This window comes from Pelophylax lessonae (assembly GCF_965119305.1).
Source record: "Pelophylax lessonae genome assembly, chromosome: 8".
NCBI lineage: Eukaryota > Metazoa > Chordata > Amphibia > Anura > Ranidae > Pelophylax > Pelophylax lessonae.
This window is the reverse complement of record NC_138775.1, coordinates 196,412,351-196,433,495: the sequence shown is the minus strand read 5'-3', so window position 1 is coordinate 196,433,495 and position 21,145 is coordinate 196,412,351. Positions and strand designations below refer to the sequence as shown.

The 21,145-nt window shown below is 40.7% G+C and overlaps 1 protein-coding gene and 1 long non-coding RNA gene across 2 annotated transcripts in view; one reads left to right on the top strand and one right to left on the bottom strand.

The window, feature by feature from the left end:
* LOC309561492 overlaps positions 1–21,145 on the top strand; it is a 465,013-nt gene that overhangs the window by 137,296 nt on the left and 306,572 nt on the right. The window lies entirely within an intron of this gene.
* The window catches only part of TGFBR3 (transforming growth factor beta receptor 3), a 318,385-nt gene that overhangs the window by 131,401 nt on the left and 165,839 nt on the right, over positions 1–21,145 (bottom strand). Inside the window, 1 exon segment of the mRNA XM_082264972.1 lies at positions 13,952–14,089. Coding sequence (XP_082121098.1) covers positions 13,952–14,089 — 138 coding nt within the window.

The window sequence follows — 21,145 nt, the reverse complement described above, 5'->3', positions numbered from 1 at the left end:
TCTGTTCTCAGCTGCATAACAGCTGGGGAAGGAGAAGCAACAGTACACTAAACTTCCCAGTGAAAGCTATGCGTGTGGGGGGGGGGGATGTCAGAACAAATCTGATCATCGGAGGAGAGCAGAATGAGTTCCCAGCACAGCTAGAGAACTGACCGTGATGTGTTCTCCTGCTTAGTGTGGTCAGTGTATGATAGGAAGGCAGAGGGACTGGCAGGAACACAAAGAATTTCACACAAAGGGAGCAATACAAAGGAACAGGACACTTTTTCATTCAAGTACATGGTACAGCAGGTACATAGCAGGAATATGAAATGTTGGGTTTTAAAAACTCTTCAGCTGGCATCAAACTTAAAGCAGACCTTCACTTATACAAACTGCTTTCTTCTACCGACATCCCCCAGAATTTTTTGTTTACCCTTTTTTTCTTACACTTTATCTCACTCCCAACTTCCATTTTCGCATTGGTAAGAATGATATCTCCTCCACCCCTAAAGCCCCCTGAGATATGCAAGTCACATTTCCCTGGAGGTATCAACTTCAAAACAGCGGGTAGAGGACTGAGGACCGAGGACAGTTACCTGAACCAGGAAAAGATAGCTGGCTACTGATGACATCAGAAAGAAAACTGGCAAAGCGGGACCCAGCACGTAGCAACAGATTGATGGATCACAGAAGGATAGGGCTGGATTTACTGGGAACGTAGGCATGATTTTTTAGGACAACCCATCAGATGAAGTAAGAGGAGAAGTATAAGAAAAACATATTGGGGAGTGCAGTTCCTCTTTAAATCTGCATTTTAACTTTCAATATAACCCTGTACAAAGCAAGGCATGTCTTGAATTTAGTTCTGACTGGGGGTACTGTTTGCATGAGGTTTTCCTCTGGTCCCTTCAGTTTCCCATCCACAATCCAAAAATACTGGTAGGCAAACCCACTGTGATCAAATGCTGGTCCTTGTATAAGGTCTGTACAGCTGCAGTGGGGACCTGTCCTTTGGCGGGTAGGGGAGAGATTAACAGGAACAATCTGCCTACTCTGCAAAGTGCTGTAGAATGTATTGTTGCTATAAAAAATATACAATAAAAATACAAAAAAAAAAAAACAAGAAGATTAGAACACTATGGGGTTGTTTTACTAAAAGTGGAGAATGCAAAAAATGTGGTGCATTGAGCATTGCAGCCAATCAGATTCTAACTTCAGTTTTTTTTCAATTAAGCATTGACAAAAATACCTGGAAGCTGATTGGTTTCTAAGCAGAACTGCACCAGATTTTGCACTCTCTAGTATATCAACCTCAATATATATATCCCAGTAAAATTAGATTTTTTTCCTCCCCGAAACAACAGATGCATTGTGCATGAAAATTAATCACAACAACAGTGTCATTTTATCTGTATCTTACCTATTTTAGCTGTAAAAGGCAGGTTTCTGTGTCTGTGATGTCACTCTGGCTGAATTTTGAAGTTCTCTTACTTCCTCTTTCCTTCCTTTATCAGTCCTAATACTACATGTCCCATCAGTTTTTGTGCCTCTGTAGTTTCGGGGAGGGTTCAGGCTCTAGGAGGGTGTGACCTGTGAGGAGGGACTTGGAAGGTTTGGACTCTTCCTCTAGGTGTGACTGGGCAAGATTGAATGCTAATTAGGATGTTATCAATCCCACCCACCATAAGAGCTGTGAAGGAAGTTACATCATTTGCAGAGGCTAAAAGACTACAGAGGGGTGTGTCTTAGGCTAGAGATGCAGCAGGAAGTGGCTATAAGGCTCTCAGTCTACAACCAGACTATACAGAATGTCACGTGTTACAAAGCTTCAACTAAACCCAGAATATCAGAGGATCTAAAGACAACAGAGCAACATGGTACAGAGGTATGATCTATGCTGGGACTGATCATTCCATTCACTTCTAGTGAAAAAAAAGTTGGCGTTCAGCTTTAGCTTTTGCCCAAAGTGAAAAACTCCTATGGTTTTGGATTTCTTTCTTTCATTTTCCTTCTTAGAGGTGCAGTTATTTCGGAATGGGGGGAGTGGGGGGGGGGGGTGGAAAGACACCTGTAGCCCCTTGTGGTCCCCTGCAACTAGTACCAATCATGTAATAGACTTAGCTCAATATATGTGGTTGTAGATTGCATTACACAGATTCTGGCGGAGAGAAATGTCAAGGTTACCATTTGCAAGGTAATGTCAGATGAAAGAAATGTGACAAGTTTATGACCTGCTTCAATAAATCATTGACTTTTTTTTTAATACATACTAGCTAATACATTGGAATTGTATTGAAAGGTTTATGAGTGAAATACACATTGCTCGGACCAATATACCAGAGTGCGGAACTCTGAGCCCTAATGTCATCACCAGGGAGTTAAGATAGATATTTAATTAAAATCTTCACTCAGCTGCCAACTTGTACACAATAGAAATCCCCTTCACCTTGCACTCTTAATTAAGAAGTCTTTAATATCTGAAAGATCAAGACCTTGTCTCATAATCCCGTGTTCTGTAATAAAGAATGACATGCTATTCCGGTTGCCTTGAATGATACATTGACCAAATCTTTTCTGTAGTAATACAATTCCTGTTTAGTAACTATAACCCTGAAGTAATGCAGTTAATAGAATTCACCTTGAGAAGCTGTGCAAACAAGGGAGTAATATCATTCATGTGTATTAGGTGTAATCCTTCTCATTAATATAATTCATGTTCCGCAGCTGTAAAGCACCATGAGAAATGCAATTAATATCATTCAAATGTTGTAGCTGCATAGCCCAGTTGTTTAACACGTGTTTAATAGCAGTATAAGCTGGGAGAAATATACCTGACAAAATTCATGTACAGCAGCTGTGACAACCAACTGTAATGCAATAAATACAACTTATTATTAGGAGATAGTAAACTAGAAGTAACACGCTGAGAAAAATACCATCTGGTAGCAATGTCATAAGGAAACCATAACCATTTTTATAGCAACCATGTCATATAAGTAAAGCTTTTAAACCAGGGGTCTTCAAACTATGGCCCTCCAGTTGTTCAGGAACTACAATTCCCATCATGCCTAGTCATATCTGTGATTGTCAGAGTTGTACAATGCCTCATGGGATGTGTAGTTCTGCAAAAGCTGGAGGGCCGTAGTTTGAGGATTTCTGCTTTTAAACAAACAAGTGTCTTTAAAGCTTAATTCCAGGCACAAAAACTTTCATTCAAAAATATTCCTCATTGGCCAAAAATGATATAAATCCACTTTGTGTGTGCATCAAACGCAGTTGCTACTTTAGATATTACATTGCAAAAGTAGCAGTAACATCATCACTGTGCTGCACATAACATGTGCAGGGAGCAGAGCTGTGGGAGGGACCCTGAAGGTCCCACCCACTGCAGACTGCCTGCAGAAAACTACAGGAGGGGGTGGAGATAAGACCATTCACTCTGCACAAGGAGAGGGATCATCAGTGATTGGTCTTTATTACAGGAAGCTTCTGCATGAAGGCAAAGTTTCAACCAAGATTATTTTATATACAGTATAACACCCTCTAGTGTGCTAGATTAGATGTACATAGTTAGTTATTAGTCTAGAAAAAATTGGCCTGGCTTAGAGCCAGGCCTGGGTTGAACCTGGGTCGGGGCTAAGTGACTCAGGGAGGCTGGGTGACTTAGCAAGCAGCATCTATGGTAACTCCCCCTGTTTTCTGGAACCTTGGAGAACCTTACAGATGCAGTGGGGTGGAATCTAGGAGTATTGATGAGGGCCCCAGTCAATCCCTAGCAAAATGGGTTTGCAGAGTGCAGACCACCTCATAGGTACTCATGGGTCCTGCCAGCAAAGAGCAGTCTGGTGGAAGATGGAGTGCTGAGGAGGCTGTTGTGGCTTTTGAAGGTGCCCCCTAGTCTGGGGGGGGGGGGTGCTGGAGGGATCCTTTACAACACATGGAGGAGTTTTTTCCTGGCAGCATGGGAGCATGTGAGAGGACAGCAGGAGCAGGTTACCATGTCCAGGAGGTCTCCTGAGAGTCAGTCGGGTGGGCTGGTGAGTGTTAGTCTGGAGGACTGTGGGAGAAGTAAGGCAGGAGGGCTAGTGAAAAGGGGTAGCTGCAGCCAGGCCAGAAAAGGTGGTGCTGGGATCAGTAACCACAGGAATGTAAGGGTGGCTACACACCTAAAGGGGCCTCTGATTCCTGACTATAACAGGCTGTTGCTACAATCTGATTGAGTGCTTTTTGTCAGATTTTCAAAACTGTGTGCCAGCTGCAGTTCTGTAAGCATGTGTGCTGGAGAAAGAGAGGAGTGTAAATAGACTGTATATGTCTGAAGATGTCCCTGGAGTTGTTTGATGTCAAGTAGGCATCCCATAATTTCCCAATCCCTATACAAAAGTTTTAATCCCTCAATAAAACAAAAAGAAACAAAGCACTGGACTTTGACTGTGGAATTTCGGTGTGCCTGGCTGTGCAGGGTGGGGGATCCCATTCTACTTGCGGCTGCTTTGGGGGTGTGCTACAAACAGATCTACAAGAAATACACAAAGCATTGCAAGATACACATGCCTCTTTATTTAGACAATATTGGCTTTTCCCAAAGTTTAGCGCTAAAGACGATCGGGAATACTTACCTTTCCTGCTTTCTGCACCCCTGAACTTCACTCAGTTCAAGGGAAATGATGCCCTGCAGTCCAATGGGAAGCCAGCACATCTGAAAGTATCGATGTCCTGTGTCCCCTGCCATTTATACTGGTTTTCCCTGCTGACCAGATAGAGCTGTGGTTTTAAAGCTGAACTCCAACCTTGCCTACAGTTCTGTACAGTTGCACAGTCTCCTCTCCTGTACTGAAAATAGTTAGTCTGATTTCACTGTACACTCTGGACTTCATACAGTGTGCATTTGAAACTTAAAATAAATAGCCCATCTCATTTCCTGGCTGAAGGACACTTATCATCATCTAACTCTTTCCATCTCAGCCTTATTATCCTTGGCCCATTCCATTAATTTATTGGGTATCAGTTATTTCAAACATAGAGGGTCAGCATCACATATGGCTTTACCTAATGCAGTCTGCATGCAAATACACCCTGCCTAGGAATGTCCACTGTCTTTTTTAGTGAGTTTTGTTGTGTTAGACAGCCCATTAAAATGAATAGGCTGCCTTAACACAACACAGGTTAATATTTGTTGCCATACGTGCCCTAACGCATGACAATACAGGGCCACAAACACATACAATGATGTGAATTAAATTACCCTAACTGGCCTATTTACAGCATATATAGAAAAGAAGATGCCAAAAAAAGCAGAAAAGCCATTAAACAATGTTTTGTGGCTACGTGGTTAGTACTTCTGCCTGGTAACACTAGAGTTGTCAGATCAAAACCCATCCACGGCACCACCTGCCTGGAGTTTGTATGTTCTCCCGATGTCTTTCTAGGTTTCCTCCAGGTACTCTGGTTTCCTACCAGACTCCAAAGTTATGCTGGTAGGTTAATTGGCTCTTGTCTAAATTGGCCCTAGTATGTGTATGTATAAATGTGAGTTAGGGACCTTAGTTTGTAAGCTCTTTGAGGGCAGGGTACCCATAAAAAAATCAATAAATAATAAAGACATTTTAGACTTTGAGAGACACATCAAAAGCTAAAGGTGAACTATTCTGTTCTGTCTTTGTTCATAGGCTCCTTGAGCAATAGCCATAAAGTATACTGTGATGTGTATAGCACAGCTTTTTGATTATAACCTGCATTCTGCAACATCTAATATCCATGACCACTTCTAACTATTGTAATCCATCCAAGACGCTCCTTGATGTCTTTGAATCTTTGAGTACTCGTCCCAGCAAAGAGTGCAACCTCTATTGCTTATTACCTTCACAGGAATCTACATGGAGACAGTTGTTCTCCATATGATGTCTTTGAATCTTTGAGTACTCGTCCCAGCAAAGAGTGCAACCTCTATTGCTTATTACCTTCACAGGAATCTACATGGAGACAGTTGTTCTCCATATGCTCTTTACATAGATTGCTCACTGTTTGCCTTCACTTACCTGTACAAATGGTAGGAGTCTGTGATAAGTGACATTTTTAAAGTAAACTTATCAGACATTTGAAACTTTTGAAAAAAACAACTAAGAACTATTAGCACTCTTATTAGCTAAGCAAGGGTCCTTCTCTGCACCATAACAGCTGGAGATCGTTATGGGGAGAATTCAACTTTAAAAGAAAAATATGGTGCATATTAATGAAGTAGTGATTGCGATATTCACCGATTATTCACTGCAGGGGAACTTTCCTGCTTTGTGTTAAAATTACTGGGGAAGATCAATTACATGTTAATGAATGTCATATTCACTATCTTATAGCTATGCCCCTTGGTGGTTTTTACTAAGCATATATTTTAAGTCATTTCTGCAGTAGTTATCATTTTATTGGATTTTCACATTTCTACAGGTTTCCACTTTTTCTTGTATTTTATTATAGAGGTAGTAAACCCTAGATGAAGAAAAAAAATCCCCTGCAAGGCAATGTCATAATGTGCTAGTACCCTAAAATGAAGCCTTCGAGCGCCATGCTGTCACCACTGACAGGGCTTCCATCTTACCTCGGTCTTCCTTCCGGGTTCACACCCTCTGGCTACATGAATGGCGATGACGTCACTCCCGCAGGAGCCACCAATTACAGCACGGGCTTTGAAAGTCCGGCACGGTATGCAAGACCTTCAGAGCACATGCACCGATTACATCAATGGCTGCATGCACTCTGAATATCTCTTAAAGAGTGCAAGTTTAGGAAATATTCACAGTACTCACAGGTAAGCCTTATTACAGGCTTACCTGTAGGTAAAATATGAAAAAAGTGGGTTTACTACTCTTTAAATCAAGACCAGGGTTGATAAGCTACTTCAATGACCCTGTCTAACTGCTGTTGAAAAAAGTTTCAGCAACATAAGGAGTCTATTCTTTTAAACAAAGCAATGTTTATTTGGCTTTATCATCTAACTTATAGAGCAGGGGTCTTCAAACTATGGCCCTCCAGTTGTTCAGGAACTACAATTCCCATCATGCCTAGCCATGTCTGTGAATGTCAGAGTTTTACAATGCCTCATGGGATGTGTAGTTCCGCAACAGCTGGAGGACCGTAGTTTGGGGATCCCTGTCATAGAGGTTGATTTAGTAAAGGCAAAAAGGCTATTCACTTTACAAGGGAACTTTGCCTTAGCTTAGTGAATGTGGTCAAAATTCACTTTGCATAGAATACCCAAACACATGCAAGAAAAAAAAAAAACAGTATTTTTGTTTGTACATGATGATGGAAGTCAAGAGAGCTTCACCCTATTCACTTAGCTAAGGGAAAATTCCCCTTGCAAAATGAACAGCCTTTTTGCCTTTAGTAAATCAGCTCCTTAAACATGCATTGAGAAAAGCAATAAAGGAGAACCATAAGTTATCACGAAGAGTGGGACTGGTTGGTTTTTTAGAAAATTGATAGACATTGAAAAAATGACCTACCTCAAGTTGAACTTTTTTCACATGTACAGTATAGCTAAAAATCATTAAAAAAACAATGCAGTACGTTCTCTTTAAAGTCTCAAAAAGCATTTTGCTCTGCTCCTAAAGTCATGATTTTCCTAATAAGAAAAAAAAAATAAGGAACTTTGTCCTTTCTATTGTCTGACAAATTATATGACTAACGCATTGGAATTGTGTTCAGTCTACACAAAATGCATTTCAGCTGTTATGTGTAACCACTTTAAAGAAGTACTCTATCTAAACATTAATGTGCACTGCAAGGTGGGATTCTGTGAGAGAAAGTATCTGCCACTTATATCTGATAATCCCTTTGATCATGTACAGCTGTGGCCAAACATTTTTAGAATGACACAAATATTATTTTCACAGTCTGCTGCTTCAGTCTTTATAATAGCAATTTGCATATACTCTAGAATGTTATGAAGAGTGATCAGATGAATGAAGTTCCTATTTGCCATGAAAATAACTTAATCCCATAAAAAACATTTCCACTGCATTTGTGAAGAGGGCTTCAGGGTGCCCAAGAAAGTCCAGCAAGTGCCAGGACCGTCTCCTACAGTTGATTCAGCTGCGGGTTTGGGGCACCACCAGTGCAGAGCTTGTTCAGTAATGGCAGCAGGCAGGTGTGAGTGCATCTGCATGCACAGTGAGTAAAGACTTTTGGAGGATGGCCTGGTGTCAAGAAGGTCAGAAAAGAAGCCACTTCTCTCCAGAAAAAATATCAGGGACAGATTGATATTCTGCAAAAGGTACATCGATTGGACTGATGAGGACTGGGGTAAAGCCATTTTCTCTGATGAATCCCCTTTCCGACTTTTTGGGGAAACTGGAAAAAACCTTGTCCAGAGAAAAAAAGGTGAGCGCTACCAACAGCCCTGTGTCATGTCAACAGTAAAGCATCCTGAGACCATTCGTGTGTGGTGTTGCTTCTCAGCCAAGGGAGTGGGCTCACTCACAATCTTGCCTAAGAAGACTACATGAAGGATTTTACAAAAACATTCTCTGAAAGCAACTTCTCCACACCATCCAAGAACAGTTTGGTGATGAACAATGCCTTTTCCAGCATGATGGAACACCTTACTATAAGGCAAAAGTGATAGCTAAGTGGCTTGGGGAACAAAGCAGGGAAAATCTTTGGGGTCCATGGCCAGGAAACTCCCCAGACCTTAAACCTATTGAGAACTCCCATTGATCAATCCTTAAGAGGCGGGTGAACACAAAAACCCAACAAATTCTGACAAACTCCAAGCATTGATTATGCAAGAGTGGACTGCCATCAGTCAGAATGTGGCCCAGAAGTTGATTGACAGCATGCCAGAGTGAATTGCAGAGGTCTTGAAAAAGAAAGGTCACCACTGCAAATATCGACTACTCCTATAAACGTTGTCATTATCAATAAAAGCTTTTGACACTTATAAAATGCTGGTAATTATACTTCAGTATACCATAGTAACATCTGACAAAAAGATCCAAAAACACTGAAGCAGCAGACTTTGTAAAATATAATATTTGTGTCATTCTCAAAACTTTTAGTCACGGCTGCACATCAATTTGCAAACGGGCCTATCTTTTAGGGATACTGTATGTTCCCTATACCTCCCTGTAAATATCTCTAAGTAGAAGTCTGTTCATTTACCCAGGATGTTTGTGCAGCAAATGTCCCACTGCTGCTGACAGTTGCTTACACTCCATTCTCAGCACTGATTAATGCAGAACATTACAATCAACAACCCGCTCTGAAAATACTTTCACTCATTCCAGTGGGAAATTTTGTATATGACAGCCACTACTAACTTTTCAGCATTTCCTAGAATTGTTTTTAATGGATTTTACACAGGGAATCTACAACACGAACGCAACATCTGCATCCAGCACTGCACCTCTCACCTGTCAATAGAGCCTGATAGGCAAGGGAACCAATTTGACGAGGAGAATACTATTATTGTCTAAGACAGGCATTAATAATATTATTAATATTATACAGGATTTATATAGCGCCAGCAGTTTCCTTAGCACTTTACAAAACTACATTAAATGGCAGACTGCAGTCCAGTCCCAGAACAAGTGACAGTTCTATGTGGGCCACCAGCTAGCTAGCCCCCACAGCAGGTCCTCCCCCCTCCTCTTCAGTAATTGGTTCTTAGGACTGCCAGTGTCCTATCAACCAATGACGTTCTGTGCATGCCCTGCCCCCTGCATCACATAGGGATGAAAGTGAAAACTTCTCTGTCCAGACCTGCAGCCGCCTACCTGTGTGGCGCTAGAAAGTATAGAGGCACTTGGATGGGGACAATTGATGGAAGGGGGTACTCTAAAGGGGACACCTGACATAAAGGGGCATGCAGAAGGCAACATCTGATATGAGATGGCGCTCTAATGGGGACAACAGATGTAGGGAACACACTGAAAATTGACAATATTACTTAAATGCTATAGAAATTGTACATTGTTTTTTTTTGATAGACATAAAATGATTACATTTACACTAGGACTAGGAGTTATAGCACAAATATTTTACTGCCCGAACCTTCTTAAATTTTAATTAAATACACACCTCAAGAAAAGTGGCTTTTCATAGGGTTTTTTCAACAAAACCAAAGTTCTCTGTTCAGCAAAGACTACAACTATTGGAGAGCTGTAAAGGTCTGTGGGTGTTCCCATACTTAGACAGTGATCCATCATAAAAGGTCTGCATGGAAACAGACATATTGTCCACATACATTCCAACCAGTATATGTTTCGAGCAGCCATACCGATGTAAGCACAGATAAAGAAGTATACAAGAAACAAGAAAAAATGTAAATGGCTCACAACCCAATGATATCAGTTGTTCAAGGGTAAGGGTTCAATAAAAACTATGGAGTGAACACAAAGAGAAGAGGTAACCCCTTTTGGATACTCTAGTGCAGTGATAGCGAACCTTGGCACCCCAGATGTTTTGGAACTACATTTCCTATGATGCTCATGCACTCTGCAGTGTAGGAGAGCATCATGGGAAATGTAATTCCAGAACATCTGGGGTGCCAAGGTTCACCATCACTGCTCTAGTGCAAGGGTGCTCACCCTGTGGCCTTTGCAGAACTACAAGTAAGTAAGGCTGACATGTACAAACATGACTCCAAGAGGCATGATGGGACTTGTAGTTCCGCAACAGCTGGAGGGTCACAGGTTGAACACCCATGCTATAGTGGATAATGTGTCAAATCTTCACTAACTGATAGGAACAATGTATCCAAGGAAGATACAATTCAAATGGAAAATATTAGACTGTAGCAATAAAGTAACAAACTTCAAACAAATTCCCAAAGGTGTAGCGGATGACTAAACATAGACTATTAAAGATGCCTAAAAATGGCTAATATAAGAGTGCCTCCACAAACACTGGCATGGGCACCAATATTAGTAGTTGAAACAATAGGGGAGGATGGTGGCAAGTAGCTATATATGGTGTAGTAAGTTAATTCAGCCTTTTTCAACCCAGGGTGCTTCAGGTTTCTTTAGTGGTGCCTTGGAAAAAAGCCTAAAAATTGCCCAAAAATTGTATACAAACCAGCGGGTGGATCAAGACTGCCTTTTAGTTACACAAAGCTCCAGGTTTTTATTGTGCACCAAAACAAACTTCCAGCCACCGGCGTCCTAACAACCAATGACCATGTCATCAGTTGATAAGGAGGACATTGAGCGCCTGCACAACATCCTTGTTTGCCCCTCCCCTGGCCCCTGGGGTCACATTAGCTAAGGGAGAAATACTAAAATAATAGTCAGTACCGGTGTGCAACAGTAGATTTGCTTTGGAAGAATAAATCGCCTCTAATGTTGGGTGTACTACATGTGTGGATGTTACTGCATTATGTAAAAGTGTTAGTTCAGTTTTTTACATTTTAGAGTCGGGTGCCTTAAGATTGTGCAGAATTTTCAAGGGTGACTTGGCTGAAAAAGGTTGAGAAATGGAAAGTTAATTTATTGAAAATGCAAGTAAAAATAAAGCTATTTCACTCACAAGTGTATATGTGTCAAAGCATATCTGTGAGTAACAGCATCCAGAGCATAGATGGATGGATCGGCTTGATGAGCTCATCCATCCATCCATGCTCTAGATGTTGTTAACCCAGACACAGAGGGGTTGGAGAGTGCAAACTCTGGTGCAGCTCTGCATAGAAATCAGTTTCCAGGTTTTTTTTTGTCTTCAAAACGTAAAGTGTTACTACACCCAGGACCCCCCATTCACTATATCTGGTCCCCCACTGTACACAGAACATGGAAATGCAAATATTTTGGTAAATATAAACTGCTAAATACCTTTTCTCATCAGCAAAATACAGCAGTCTAATGACTTCTATCAGTGTCTGGTTACAGCTTGTAGGAGGAGTTTTTATTCTCCCCTGGCTGTCCTATGAGGCTGAAGGACACCTTCCCTTCTGCTTGGACAGTGCTAATTGGCCTTTTGCTGATCACATCCAAAAAAAAAAAACTCTCTAGCAATACACACCAAACTGAGCATGTGCAGTGTGACTCCAAAGGCTCTGTCTTATCAGGAGATGGATTAAGGGCTGTGGAAGGGGAGGATCAGAGAAGGCAGGATCAAACAGCCTTTTTGCACAATGCACAGAAATAACCCCTTAGGCTGCACAGTGAGTATAACAAGCATGCTTTACTGCATATACAGTCCGATTTTACTGTTGTGATGTTAGTAACACTTTAATTGAACAAGCTGTAGTTAGAAGCTGATTAGCTACCATGCACAACTGCACCAGATTTTGTATTCTCCAGTTATAGGAAATCAACTCCATTTTGTCCTGAATATACCTGTAGAAAAACTAGCTGGAATGAATGCTTATCTGAAAGGGATCATTTTTTGCATTATATACACTTGCGAATGCAATAGATTTGTTTTTACTACACTTTATGGCTACTTGGCGCTATTCTCCCCTATTTGTTTTAACAAGTACATATACAGCCTGTTTATCTGAGACAAGATTTTGAGACCAAAATACTACATATTAGTGCCGTCCCTCCTTCCTTCCCCTTTTTTTGGGGGAGATAAGAGATAAGGTCAGTAGGAGTATATTTCTTGAAGCCTGACTTATATAACTTGCCCTTTATCATCTTCCTCAATCAACAATCACATTCAAATGTCTGAAACAGAATTGAATATGAACATGACGCTTTCCAAAACTCCTCAGTATTGCATTTTTATATTAGATTTTCTATGTGTGGGAGGAAGCAAGGAGGCTGCAGCACCATGATTAGAAGGTACCTTTCAGTATCACCAATTACAGACATAAGTTATTAGGGTAGACAGGTTCAATATGGCAAGATCTGAATAAACAATTTTGAGCAAGTAGGTTGTGCTTTCTGCATGCATCTCAAGCCTTAATTTCTTAATTTTCTTTAAAAAAGTTATTTAAAAAAAAAAGATATTTAAAAAAAGTATTTTATTTCTCAGGGGACCAAGGGCATACAGTATATCACTCGGTTTTGTTCTGATCATTGGTTCCACTTTCATGCTGACTGTGTCTCCAACCCATTCTGAAGCCCAAATTATGGGTATTCGTGTGTGTGAGGGGGTGGCACTATAGCCAGCACAGACCCCTGCTCCTTCTCTAAGTAAAGTGATCATTTAAAATAGTAAAATATCACTCAGCTCTGTGTAATCTATCTGCCAGTACCCTGTATGTATACATCAGCCACAAACAGATCATACAGAGCTGCAGATTGGGGTGATCTTTTATAATTATGAACAAGCAGCATTGATCGTATATATTCATAAAAGTGAAAGATCACACAGCACCTTGGGGCTGTGTGACCTATATGCCATCTGCCTGTACACTGACACAGCCCTAACCAATGTATCACACAGTGCAGTAGCACTATGTGATTGTTCAATTTTTTGAATTATTGGTGATGTTGGGCCAGTGCTGTGTATGACACAGCCTGGCAGTACTGATCGTTCATTCATAAAAGTGAAAGATCACTCAGTGCCACGGCGATCTGTGGTGTAGGCTGTGCTGTGTATGTTTACATGCGTCACAAGCTGTGTGATTCTTGTGAATGGCAGCGCTACTCTCCAGAGTGTGGTCCCTGCTGCCAGAGACCAGAGGTGCCACTCTTAAAACAATCTCCTTTCTAGCAGATAAATCAGACGGGGGGGCTCTATCCAACCACACTTCTTTGCAACCAAGGGAAAGATTTGAACAGGGCCAAGTTCTTTATGCACTTGGTCTCCTGGGGAAGAAATAAAGATATTTTAGTAGTAAGACATTTTTAAGGGAGATGCAAACCTAAAATGTTTACCACTTCCCTTCAACTCCATATTTTTTAGAGCCTAAGGAACACTGTTTTTGTGTATTCAGTAACAGCGACAGGCTAAAACAACCTGACATATTTATTCCATATGTAGCTGCATACCATTTCTACTCATTTCGCAACCACCCATATGCTATACTCACAAAGAAAAATCTTGGAACGTCTGCTGCTAGCCTCTCAGTCTTCAGCTCCCACGTCACAGGCCGTGGGGAGTTTAGGATGAACACCAGAGGTTTATGATGAACTGAGATTGCTGGGATTGGGGTCAGATGCAACGTGACCTGTAAATAAGCAGAATGAAACAAGATTAGGACATGTATTTTCCAACCCTGTGAAGAACTGCACACACTGGTACAGCTGGTCTGACATCAATAACAGATATTATGAAAGCACTGTATGTACCATGCAGCAATTAGTAAAGTTATCCCACAGACATAAGTTGATTGTTGTCTAATCCAGACAGTTATAGTCAGATTGGGAAATAATTGCATGAGATTAATGAAATATTGAGATGAGGCCAGAGCCAAGGGTGTCCACTCATGAGTAAACACAACTGGTTGTATACACCACACGTACACAACTTGCCACTGAGTGTACATACTAATGTCAAAATCTGAATAAAATCAATACAAATAGGTTTCCCACATCTATCACTATCGTATACTTGTCAACAATCAAGGATTGCCCCGGACAGTCCCGGAAATCAGAACGATGTCCCGGTCTGTCCTATGCAGCAAATTTTGTGTGCCTGTTCCCCCCACCGTTCTGTCCCAGTGTCTTCCATCCCGGCAGCTCGGAACCGTCCAAATTTGCTCATAACCCCCTTCACCATCCCTATTTACCCCCCCTCTTCTACATCCCCCAACTCTGCTCACCCCCTCAACTCTGCACACCCCCCCTCTTCTCCATCCCCCCAACTCTGCTCACTCCTCCTCTTTTCTTTCCCTACCCCAACTCTGTTCACCCCCCCTCTTCTCCATCCCCCCCAACCCCTGCCCTACCTACATTCCCTATATATTGCCACATTTTCCACTACGTAAGTCATCTCAGACTTTAAGTATACCCCCTTTAAGTCACGCCCAATATTTAGCTTTGCGCGCCACATTTTTAAAATCCTGCTAGACCACGTCTACAAATGAATGCCCTGCCCCTAATTAAAATAATACTCCGCATACAGGAAAAAAAGTGTCACTAAAAAAATGTTCAGAATGTTGGCAACTATGCTATCATAAAGTGTATATAAGAGAAAAATATTTTTTCTTAATTTTTGATGGTTTGGGGACCCCTTACAACCTCATATGTGCACTGTGTTCTCAGCTGAGTGGTTCCGATGGGAGAGAGAATGTTGCAGCTGCTGAAGTCATCTGCACTGGCAAGAGATAGCACTGCACATGTGCTGGGCTCAAAAAGGCGTCCACCACTATAGTACTACTAGGGGGCACTTGTCCTAATGGCTGGTCCATCGTAGAGAAATTAACTTCACTCTGTGCCCAAATGGCCTAGCATAAATGCATGTTTTTAAAATCAGATTAAATTAGAATTATGCAATGTTGTTTACGGCCTTCATAGAGTATTTTTTTTTTTTTGATTTCTTGTCTGAGATACCTGAAGCTAACCAATATGGTTTCCAAGATTTATCCTTTGAAGTGAGGTTAGATCTAATTTGTCATATTATAATCTCTTTTATCTTTACATGAGACTTTCTTTTGAGAGCAAAAATCCTCCGCCTCCCATTTTAAAAAGTTTTAATTGCTGTCTACATCCCTGGTAGAATAGTTTATTCCCTCTCTTTGTCCTAGTGAACATTGCCACCGGGTCTGGAAGCAAAGTAAAATCTGAAATTCTGAGTCGTCCCCAGGGTAGGGGCATACAAGAAATCTTCCATTGTAAAAACTGGAAGGGGTTTTGCTGCACTTTGGAGAGATTTATTCTCACTTCCTGTTGTCTCTGCAGAACAGGAGGTGAAGGAAGATCTCTCAAATGAGACACACAGGGCAATCTCTTCTAATTTTTTTCTACTGCTTTAAAAAACAAAAAACAAAAAAAAAAGCTTGATATCTTTAATTGGAGTGAAGTCAGAGCTCCTCATCTGCAGATATTTTAAGGTCAGTGAAAGTTTATTGGGTCAACTGGGGGTTATCATCTTACCCCACATTAACACTTGCAAATGGCCCTGACATCAAATACATGCGAGAACCTTAGTTGAGGGTTTCCAGTAATTAGCTGCAAGAGGCAGCTGCGTCCAGCAGATATTCTGCATCCAGGGCCGACCACTTGCATAAGCGATTACACGCAAGTTGCTGCGATTAGCTGCAAGAGTCAACAGCTTCCCATTTTAATGGGGCTGCCTACCACAGCTAATCACCGGGAACCTCCCTGTGATCCTTGCATGTTATCGCTGTTGGGCCTATTCACAGGTGTGATTGTGGCTTATATAGGAAAGGTCTGCAACAACATTCCCCAGACTACCCCAGCACAGTTTTCCATTTAGGCACACATGTAAAATTTTAATTATACAGTAAGTTAAGTCTTAGGTGATCCTGTTGAGTTGGGATCAGCAACAGCAGCACTAATGGGACACAACTCTATACCTAGGATCATACCTACTACATTTCAGAAAAATTGTTTAAAGAGGTTGTAAAACCAAACATTTTATTTTTTTTTAACCTGAAAGAGAAACGCATAATGAGCTAGTATGCATCGCATACTAGCTCATTATGAAATACTTACCTTAGAACGAGCCCCCGCCATGCCGCCCGCTTACCTCTATGACGGGCGACATGTTCAGTTGCCCGTCTTCCGGGATCGCAGCATCCGGCCATCTGATTGGCCGGAGCAGCGGTGACGTCACTCCCACGCATGCGCGCGGGAGCCGACGGTCACGGCACAGGGCTCTGAAGGAACGGCACCAGCGGCCGTTCCTTCAGAGTGCATGCGCCAGTGATGTCACTGGCTGCATGTAAGGTAAATATCTCCTAAACGGTGCATGTTTAGGAGATATTTACAGTACCTATAGGTAAGCCTTATCATAGGCTTACCTATAGGTAAAAGTTGCAGAGGAGGGTTTACTTCCTCTTTAACATTCTGGTAATTAACATTACAGCAACAGTAAGTAAATAACACTTTTTATATATATATATATATATATATATATGTATATATATATATATATATATATATATATATACACACATGTTTTAATACTTTTTATATATAAATGTATTTAATACCAAAAATCCTGTATACTGCATATATATATTTTGATCAATCGATGGTCTCTTTAAACTTGTAATTTTTTAGGGGGGGGGGGGAATTTACTGGCTGCATGTGAAAGTTACAATGAACAATTTCACCTCATATTCGTATCTGGAAGTGTCTGATCTGGTAATTAGTAAGTTTTGAACCAGTGGCCTGTCATGCCCTGCGTTGTACCTCATTAGCAACAGAACTGGTAAGCTGTGGCGCTTTTCAAACATCAATTTCAATGCCTCAAATTCCTTCATTTCAACAAAACTTCATGCTTTAGTAGCAGAGGGTTATAATGTCATGTATGGTGAATGAGGCCATTGTGCAAAGATCCAGAGTGTCAAGCCTGACATACAAGCTTCCGTCCATCGCACACACACATACACATTTATTACTGTACTTTCAGAAAACCATGAAAACCAACCACAAGACCCTCAATGGAGTACACAGAACTACACATCTCTTCACAGCACACATTTACGGCATCAAATAACTTATTCCAGTTAAAATGCTGAATTGTCAGCTCTGGACACATCATGAACTACAGATGGCATGTTTTAAACATTTACAAAGGTATTTTTTTTCACCATTAAAGCTTTTAAGGAAAAGTAGACAATGTACAGATTGCCCATAATGAATGCAAAAAAGGTGAATGGAAATATGCATAGCATAAAGAGCACCATTTCTGCAAGTACAGTTCAACCTACAGATTTATCACTTTACAGTCTTCAAGGAATTACGGTGTTAAATCAACTTGCTTACTATCAGAAACTCTTATCATTTCTTGTGCAGTAAAATGCATTTTAAAGTGGTGAATCACAATCCCAGAACACATCTTAAATTTTTTTTTACAGTAAGCAAAATGGGAATAGTGCAGATCACTCCTTTATGTAGCAACATAGAAGGATCTGAAGTTTGCATCCAGTGCCTATGCAGGTGAACCTTGGTAGTACAGCCATATTATTTAGATGCAACAGCACGCTATGGGGTTGATTTACTAAAGGCAAATAGACTGTGCACTTTGTAAATTCTCTGCAAGTGCAGTTGCTCCAGAGCTTAGTAATGGAGGTATGCAAAGAGTACCCAATCACGTGCAAGGAAAATAAAAAAACAGAATTTTTGCTTGCATGTGATTGGATGATGGACATCAGCAGAGCTTCTGCTCATGTATTAAGCTTAATAGCAACTGCACTTTGCAAAGTGCACAGTCGTTTTGCCTTTAGTAAGTCAACCCCCATGTGTTCTCCTATGAAAGAAACATATGGAAAACTGCCAAGCAAAAGTAACAGCAGCAAGACTAGAGCTCAGATTCTGCACAAGATGGGGCTGCTATTGTAAAGGGCTAATTCTGTGATATTACGAATGCATCATCACAATCAATTTTTCATTTGAAAACCAACTTAAAGGGTAACTCCACTTTCGAGGGGGGAAAAAAAACAAATAAAGAAAAAATAATATAGAGTATACAATTGTGACACAATTCATCTTGTAATTGAATGTTATTAAAAATGACCTTTCCTTTTCAATCTGCAGCAGCTGTAATTTTCTGAAAATGCAATGAAATATGGCTACCTGGAGTTGTTCTGTACAAAGAATGTGTACTGAACACACCCCAGAAAATAGGACTTTGTACTTAAAACCCATTTACGGTGAATACAAAAATCCTATTTTTTCTTTAGTTCATTGACGGACACAGCGCTCCATTAATCCTGACTATAGGGATGTCCAAAAGCAGTGCCGAGACCAGGACCAGTTGCAATGCCGAACCTGCCATAGTAAACATACTGCGTGCCATCGTCTCAACTTTCCTATCAGTCGGGCCTTTAAAGGACGGGGAATCCTCTACTAGCATCATGGTCGCTTTATTCAACCTGGAAACAGGAGGGTCCACCACCGGTGGACTGGTCCGCTTTTTTAAAAGTGCTTCCAGCCAGTAAACTGATTTGTATTATCTTCTCGTAACCAAATATCACTGATGTGTTAAAGTGAGACTCTATCCAAAACTTTTTCTAGTTTTTGGTAGAGTAGGTAAGAGTTAGAACATTTTTTAACTCTCTCTACGTCCTCGTTGAGGAGTCTCCATAACTACACTGGGTCATTGTTTCCTGTAGTTTGTTTTTGTTGGGTAGATTTATCCTGGGTTCCAGTTCCAATGAACACTGTTATCACAAAGGGAAATTGCAGAAAGTATTCCTAATGTGAACAGCAATAAAAATCTTAGAGAGCATATATGTCCTCCATATCAAACAAACATTTCACTTTAAATCTAGGGAACTGTTCGAACTGACATAACAGTTACCGCAGAAAAGAAGAAAAGAGACAGGAAAAATGTTAAAGTTCAGCTATAGGCAGACATACAAAACACGGCAATTAATGAACTTATGTTCATAAAAATCGCAATATTTAACCAAATCAAAATGTAAAATTCCCTTTTCTGCAAGAAAGTTAAAGTAGAAATAAACCCTCCTACCCTTTATTGCTGAAGATGGCACTATTTTCCCTTCTATTAAGATTGTAGTTGCTATGGTGCTGCATGTGATCAGCTGTTTGGCGGCTTGAAAGTTTAGCTAAGAGTTGACATAAGTGTAGGGACCCTGCCTTAAAGGGTTAGTTCACCTTTACAAAAACAAATGTCTATGCAGATAGGGGGCATGAGCTCAGAGCTTCTGCATCAGGGGGGAGATAGAGCATGTGAGGGGGTTTGAATCACAAAAAAGCTCACTCTTGTGATCATGGGGGTGAGCAGTAATGACTAGGCCTCACTGGGAGTATTCCAGTCAGGCTTCATAAGCTATGTAAATGACCTATGCCTATAGCATGGGCATGATTCAACTTTAAGTGGGGTACAAACTAGTAGAAAATCTGCTGAAAATTCCCGTCCGAGGTAAAATCGAACGATTTTCGGCTAGTGTGTACACAACTTTCAGCAGCCGATGCCAACATTTTCAACGAAAAAAAAAACGGAGGGACAAACACCAACATTTTTATCGTCCGTCCCCAGATGACCAATTTTTGTTTAATGTGTATGCAGTACGTCTGTGAAAATCGGATACAAAAGGCTGCGCATGATCTGAAGTTGCTGACATCCCGGAAGTCTGGGAACAAATGTCCCAAAAAAAAAAAAGAAAAAATCGGACGAGAGATTTCGTGAACATTTATGCACTGTCAACTAAAAACGGTAATGAACGCTGAGAAAGAGAGAGAAAAATCGGAGGATATTTCGTCCGATTTCCATCAAGTGTGTAAGGGCCTTTAGGCAAAGCTGCACAGTTTGTTTTTATCTACAAACACCCCTTACCTGCATAGGCTGATTTTTGTAAAGGCGAGCCCTTAAGGCTAGAAGGTTTCTAACTCAAATTTAGTTTTGTGGCAAGGCTCTGCTGTCTGGCAAGACTGTATACATCTTTTAGGTGGCTGGACAGAAATATGCATCCTTATCAGGTAAAACAGCTTCCATTCATGTATTCCAACAATTCATTAGCAGTTGGCATGGAATGGGACACCTACAGCACCGTCTACTGAAAGAGCACATCATAAAGCACACAAACAAATCCCTTCATGAGCCTCTAGCATTTATCCTAATGTCAAAAGGGTTAAGACAGTTGTAATGTTTTTTGCTCCTCCATGAGATAGTACATTTTGTGGATGACTGGATATCTCCATGGAAACCGGACTTGGAAAAATAATCAAAGAGTGCCTGCCCCATTACTCTGGTAAAGTAATTTGTAAAATGAGAAAAGGTCTGGGGCACAATTCCTTGAAAAAAAACTAAAAAACTAAACAAACATCACTACTGTTGCAGCCTTTATTTTGCAAGTGCACGGCTTATACTGAAAGTTGTGTAATAAAAGTTTAGTTTGGTGCCATGGATCTAGGTTACTTCAGAACACCCGGAGAGGATGAAAACATGTTTAGACATCTCTCTGCAGTGAGTATGTTGATGTCAAAGAACTTAAAGGGCATCTACACCTGTAAAATAAAGTTCTCTTATTTGATCCCCTTTGGTCTGTTTAATATATACCATTGGAAGTATTTTGTTATATCTGTCAAAAAAAAAAAAAAAAAATGAAAAAGAAAAAAAAAAGGCCGAT